General features: G+C 41.1%; 1 protein-coding gene across 2 annotated transcripts; it reads left to right on the top strand.

Moving 5' to 3' along the window:
- Positions 1-729: 729 nt before the first annotated feature.
- Positions 730-6236, top strand: ddx59 (DEAD (Asp-Glu-Ala-Asp) box polypeptide 59). 2 transcript variants are annotated; one of them, XM_035177301.2, is made up of 8 exons: positions 730-822; positions 1236-2098; positions 2480-2662; positions 2782-2871; positions 3374-3625; positions 4674-4826; positions 5553-5681; positions 5888-6236. In XM_035177301.2, the coding sequence occupies exons 2-8, from the start codon at positions 1256-1258 to the stop codon at positions 6146-6148; spliced, it is 1911 nt and encodes a 636-aa protein (XP_035033192.2). In that variant the 5' UTR covers positions 730-822; positions 1236-1255; the 3' UTR covers positions 6149-6236. The 2 variants fall into 2 exon arrangements, with proteins under 2 accessions (XP_035033192.2, XP_035033193.2); XM_035177302.2 differs by lacking the exon at positions 730-822 and adding an exon at positions 831-1060.
- The last annotated feature ends 640 nt before the right edge of the window (positions 6237-6876 follow it).

Raw genomic sequence — 6876 nt, forward strand, 5'->3', positions numbered from 1 at the left:
CAATCAAACAATAGCAATAATTATTGCTATATGATTTGCATTAGTAGCGACACTAAAAGTCCAATACATATTGATATACTGCTTATGCACTGTGCAAGCACAATGGAGTATAATACATCATTAATCTCTATCCAGTTTAAAACCCCAAAATAGCCAAATGTATGTATCATGTATTAATATAACTACTGATTATTGATACATTTTAAAGATCTGTAATGCATTTGCCTACCATATAGATTGATCCTTTCAGATTACAAGGGATCTGGAACATATTGACCACATTGCAACAAGTCAGAAGTACATTGTAATGTGTAACGAACCTGCTGCAACACTGACAGTACGAATGGAAAAGTTTACAGTGAAAACTTGAGTGTGGCACAAATAGAGAACAGCATTCAGGGAATTAACGAGAGAAAAATGATGGAAGCTTAATTGTTGTCCAACATGAAAACCAAGTTTAAAGTGCTTATTGTGTTTTACATAGACCCCACATTTAAAATTACATTACAAACCTAACTGTTTATTATATTGCTTTTATTGCAGAATAGTTTAATCCTCATGTATTTTGACAGATTCTCTTCTATTCTATTCAAAATATGAAACATTATATCTGATAAAAGACCTTGAAAAGTTCAAATAATTAATACGTTTTTGTAAATTTAATTATAACCCTGTTGTAAATCTGTTTTAAAGAAAGCTTTTAGCGAGGCTCAGCACAGAGGCTGCTCTACAAAACCACATATCCCAAAGTGCAAAGCGGTCGCGCGTCATCAGTGTGCGTCAGACAATGTTGTGAACCGTTGGAGGATTTGACGCAGGGAGGTAAGTGTGCGTGTGTTTGTGTGTTTATTTCATATGGAAACACGCAGCTAACATGCTAACCGTAGCTCGTGAGGCCGTTGTGGCAGAACTGTGGTTTGAAAATGCAAATTAGACGAAAATGTGGAAACGTTTGACTCGTTTTCAGAAACATTCACGTGTTTTGTTTGTCTTTGTGTGACTGTAATGTGGTTAATGTGTTAAACCACAGGGAACATGACTTCTAACCATATTCCTTAAGGTGGATTTAACATGCAGATAATATGACAAATCTTATTTCACCTTTGTTCGTGAGCTAAATATTTAATTTACCGATTCTTTGTCTAATATGCTGACATATTAATTTCCCACCATTAGGAAAACTTTAAACTAAATGCTTAACGTTAACTTCTGGTTTTTGCTGTTGTTTGTCACAGGTTAAGAATCCCTCAAAACAATGTTTATGCCAAGAGCCCTGAAGGTGAAGAGACCGGCCCAGAGATCAGGACAGACTTTGATTAAGAAAAGCAAGATAGAAGAGGACAAGAGGAAAGATGAGAAGAGTTCAGAGGCACCTGTTCACGAGGAGGAGGCATATGAAGATGTGAAAGTACAGGATGAGACAAATCAAGCCAGTGGAGACTCTGCAGCTTTGACAGAGAGCTCAGTACATGAAGATGGACTTAAATCTTCCTCTGGTGAAGAAGAGGAGGAGGAGGAAGAGGAGGAGCCGGTGAAATCATTCAAAAAGAGCCAGAGATGGCCCGAGCCGGGGGAGCCTGTCTGTGTGATGTGTGGTCGCTTTGGGGAGTACATCTGTGACAGCACTGACAATGACGTTTGCAGTCTTGAATGCAAAGCCAAACATCTGCTGCAAATGGGGATGGGCACTGGGGCAGATGTGTTTACCCGTAAGGACACAGGTGGAGGTGGACAGACTCAACCCCGGCAGCCTGCAGGGGACGCAGGTGCAGTGGGTGAAGTTGAAGCAGGGTATTCCTACAAGGAAGATCGATTCATATCAGGCCTGACGGACGAACAGGTGCAGCGTATAAAAAAGGAGCTCGGCATTGACACGCAGGGCAGTGATGTCAGGAGACCCATCGTTGAGTTCGAGCACTGTGGCTTCCCCGCCACGCTGAGTGGGAACCTAAAGAAGGCGGGCTATGAGGCGCCCACGCCGGTCCAGATGCAGATGGTGCCTGTGGGTCTCAGTGGCAGGGATGTGATTGCCAGCGCGGACACGGGCTCAGGGAAGACTGTGGCCTTCCTGCTGCCAGTGGTGGTCAGAGCCCTCGAGGTAAAACAGTGCAGCTGGAGAAAGAATTATTTGTTCTTTTGTTGCATTTCATTCACACAGATACACTTCAGTTCACATGCTGCTGATGGTAGGATCAATACTCACGTGGTTCTTGATTTAAAGCATATCTTGGCAATTACATGAACTGTTTTTGAATTTCTGAATTTATTATATACAATATCGAACTAATTACAGTCACAGTGCTGCCTCAAATGGGATTTTTAGCAACAAGGACCCATTGATCGCTGAGTTTTACTGAGGTTTGATGGAATGTAAACCTGTGCAAATATGTTTGTTGCTACATCCGTCTGTTCATCTACTGGCGGTTGGGCTTTTCATATGTATCCATATGCTGTAAGCGTTCTGTTTTTTTTTTTCTAGAAACCAGCGAGCAGTGTGCAAAGCCCCATGGCTCTGATCCTGACCCCCACCAGAGAACTGGCCATTCAGATAGAGAGACAGGTCAAGGAGCTGGTGATGTGCATCCCCAACATGAGGACTGCCCTGCTGGTGGGCGGCATGCCACTTCCCCAACAGCTCCACCGCCTCAAAGCCAGCATCAAAGTACAATGCAACCTATATTTTTACAGTATTTTCTCATTATATTTATCACAACATTGTCTTAGATATTGATTTGATTATTCAGCTTTTTAATCGTGATGTTCTTCCTCTAAACCCATTAGATTGTCATAGCCACCCCTGGGCGACTCCTTGAGATCTTGAGGCAGAAAGCGGTGAAGCTGGACACAGTGAAGGTTGTGGTGGTTGATGAGGTACGACAAACACACTGCAGTTCATATTTTCTGAAAGTTCAGACCTTAAAGTGGTGTCAGCATTGAAAATAATTTAGAATTTGATGTATTTTAGAACAAAGTTCCCATGAGGTTGAATGATTGGGTTTCATTTTAGTATCAGTACTTTTTTCAAATAAATTGTATCTATCAAAGAGTAATGTTTTAGCACATTGATGCACTCTGCATCCAACATTCAGTTCTTATCATCCTCCAGAAAACCTTCATTTGTGGTGATGCAGCAGCAGTTTTGTTTGATTTTGCAGGAATTCAAATTTGACGTGATATTGAGCATAAAATGGCTCTGATTATTTATCTAGACTTGAGTCACATCATATCCCAATAAATCCTTTAACATTTAAGATTTCACACAATATTAGTTATGAAAATCCATTAGCTTTCCCCTGCACGCTGTTTAGAATGTATAAGTCTTTGACTTTGCAGAAAGGGCTTTAACCATGAGTATTTGCTGTGTATCCTGTAGGTGGACACTATGTTGAAGTTGGGATTCCAGCAGCAGGTGCTGGAGGTTCTGGAACAAGTCCCAGAAGATCACCAGACTCTGCTGGCTTCCGCCACTATCCCAAAGGGGACAGAGGAGCTGGCTGCTCGTCTAGTGCGTGACCCAGTGCGCATTGTCATCGGAGAGAAGAACCAGCCCTGTGCCAACGTCAGGCAGATCCTGCTGTGGGTAGAGGAACCCTCCAAGAAGAAGAAGCTGTTTGAGATTCTTAATGTGAGCGGTGACCTCTTCAGGTTGTTTTTAATCACAATTTGGCTAAAAGATTGTTTCTCCTTCTGTTTTGGTCAGCAAGTCTGGTTCTCAGTAGCAAGATTTTGGGTGGAGTATCACTAAGCCCTGCACTTCCACTTCCAAACATTGCTTTTCTTTTACTGGTCAGCAGTTTTGTAGCTTTTTGTAAAACCAAGTGTAATTGCACACTGGAGAACCAGGAAAGTGCTCTGCTCGGGACAAAGACAGACAGGGGGTTATATTCATATATTTACTTTATAGTGGCTTTATTGCTCAGCTTCACATGCACCAGTACCAGCTATTTTATTAACTGGCTTGTTAAGGCTGGGAATTCCTTAAGCTACACAGTCCGGTCTCCCCACTACACCATATTTAGACAGCCATTGCTGCCGCCCTGGCCCCAGTCTGGAGGAAATGGGTGGGCCGTGAGCCATGGCACCGCTCCAGGAATCCCAGCAATGGCTTGTACCAGTAACACTACGCAGCACAGGAAGAGTCTGCTTTACTTAACCCAGTGAATAAGTGTGAGTAACGGGAGAGACGTCTTTTGTGTATAGGGACGATTATTCTTTTTATTTCATGACTGCTGTTATTTAATCCAGGACTGTCACTGAACCGTGATATACTGGGTGGGTGCTGCAGGATTCCAGTAGGATCACTGGGCTGTTACGGAATTTGGAAGGGACACCCAGAGAAAACCAAAACCTAAAAGCGGACAGTACCCTGGAATCCCCAAGTAGCTGAAAATGTACTCAAACTAAAGTCAGAAAGTCAGTGTGTTCCCAAAAATTGGAGCCAAATCAATAGACAAAGAGATGAGAAAAAAATAATGCAGAAAGGTCATAATCTTTTATTAAGCCTTTGAAAGGCTATCTCGTCACAATTAGGGTCAAATAAATGCAATTAAAGCAACACTTTGCAAACATTTTTTACCCTAAAACATCAGCTTAAAAATTAGTGTGACGTAGAAATATAAAACTGTTGTAAAATGTTTTTAATAATATCTCCTCCCTTGGTTCTGGTTCTGCAGGACAGTAAGCTCTACCACCCTCCTGTGGTGGTGTTTGTCGACTGTAAACAGGGGGCCGATCTGCTGTGCGAGGCTGTCACCAAGGTGATGGGTCTCAATACAGTGGCAATCCACTCTGACAAGAGCCAATTGGAACGCAACCGCATCCTCAGGGTGAGTCCGATGGCAGCCAGAACATGCACAGTCAAGTGGATAAACAGCAGTGCTCCTGTGTTGCTGCTGAATTACTTGTAGCTGAACACAACAGCCAAACTAACCAGTACTGCTCTTGTCAGTACATTGAATGTGCAAGGATTTAAATATTATGTTAAAGTTGAAAGAACTAAAAGTGATTCATTCACTCAGCCTACAATTCTAAAGAAAAAAGGTCAGACAAGCCCTTATTTCAAATCTGCTGTAGAAACAGTAACTCCCAAATAAAACACAGAGATTAGACAAGTCCCAACATGATCCAGATTTAATTATGGAGCCACACAAAAGCAGATCAAATTTAAATTCACTTGCTTATTTACTCTGTCTGAGCTAATTTCAACAAGCCAGTAAATTTGCAGATCATTCAGAAAGTATTCAGAAACCTTCACTATTTTCACATTTGGTCATGTTGTAGCCTTTTGCTAACATCATTTGTCGTCATGTATTTTTTTCCCCATCATCTCTCGATGATGCTTTTTGCTCATTTGGTGTAAACTGATCAGAGAAAAAGTTATTTAAACAATTTTGGCACGAGGCTGCAACATACAGCCAAGTTAAATTTGAATTCCTTAGAATCAAGTTGCATATTGATGAAATGTGTTCATTCATAACATTCCCAGTCTATGTAGAGTGTTGACTGTACTGAAAATGTCTGACTGTGTAATATTTGCTGTGCTGTGTCTTCAGGGTCTTCTGGATGGAGACTTTGAGGTGGTGATCAGCACAGGAGTGTTGGGCAGAGGACTGGACCTGGTCAACGTCAGACTGGTGGTTAACTTTGACATGTCAAACACAATGGACGAGTATGTCCATCAGGTTAGTAAAGCCTGATGTGAGAAAGATGTCATCTTTGCAGCAGCATCATATTGTTTATTTTAATGCAGTTCTATTTTAATTCCAATTTAATTAATTTAGAACATTGGCTTACAATTCAATCTTTAATTTCATCATTAATGCCTGATACATAATATGGAAGGCAAACTAAAAGTATTCTATTCAAACTTTCATTCCTTTCCATCCAGGTGGGCAGAGCAGGTCGACTGGGACACAGGGGAACCGCCATTTCTTTTGTCAACAACAACAACAAGCGGCTCTTCCTGGAGGTGGTGAACCGGGTGAAACCCACAGGGTCCACCCTGCCCCCGCAGCTCCTGAACTCCCCCTACCTCCACGAGCAGCAGAGGAGGGAAAAACAGAAGAACAAAGAGAGGACTGAGGACATACTGGTCACTAAGAACAACCTCATAGACATCATCAGGAAACACGACCGGCGCAAGAAGTAGCTGTAGAAGCTGCTGTCTATTTATTGAAGAAAGGCTAAATGTTTATTTTGTATATTTTCATTTGAAAAAATAAATTCATTGATTTTGAGGAATTGAGGATTTTTTGTGGAAAATCAGTCGTATTGATAATGTAAGAGAATGTATTTAACGTAAAGACAGACTTCAATCATCCAGCTAAGGGACAGTCTATATGGGGAATTTGTATTTTATTGTCTTTAATAAGTCCTGCAAAAATATATACTGTTCTAAATATGTGTTTCTGTTTTAAGAAAGCAGATGTTGATATCAAAAGACTGCAACTCGATAGTTTCAGGTCAACACTTATGTTGAGACAAATGGCTGTTTCAATCCCTTGTAAAAAACTTTCGAAAAGAGGCACAAAACATGCCAACAACTGCCAACATTCAAAAAGGGATTACAAAGAGACAAAAATGACTTTCAACAGGCATGCAGTGACCATAGAGACATGCAACGTGGATAGAAAATGACTAAAGAGACAAAAACCACATGAAGATGAACAAAACAGAAATATCCCTCGTATGAAGAAGGGATCGAGAGATGTTCTCACGCCTGTACCCACTGACCCATTGTCCGTGTCTGGTTGAATGTGATCTTTCAGTCCAAGATAAAACAACTTATTTATATATTTAAAAGTGATCAAATATCACATACTATACAAATATGTTGGTCAGGCTATTTTCTCCAACCCAAGACTCAAATTGATTGTA

The sequence above is a fragment of the Hippoglossus stenolepis genome, chromosome 14, assembly GCF_022539355.2.
Source record: "Hippoglossus stenolepis isolate QCI-W04-F060 chromosome 14, HSTE1.2, whole genome shotgun sequence".
NCBI classification, from domain to species: domain Eukaryota; kingdom Metazoa; phylum Chordata; class Actinopteri; order Pleuronectiformes; family Pleuronectidae; genus Hippoglossus; species Hippoglossus stenolepis.

Coding starts and splice junctions, on each gene's coding strand:
- ddx59 (XM_035177301.2), top strand. CDS start 1,256: ATGTTTATGCCAAGAGCCCTGAAGGTGAAGAGACCGGCCCAGAGATCA. Junction 3,626..4,673: donor AGCTGTTTGAGATTCTTAAT/GTGAGCGGTGAC, acceptor CTGGTTCTGCAG/GACAGTAAGCTCTACCACCC. Junction 4,827..5,552: donor AACGCAACCGCATCCTCAGG/GTGAGTCCGATG, acceptor CTGTGTCTTCAG/GGTCTTCTGGATGGAGACTT.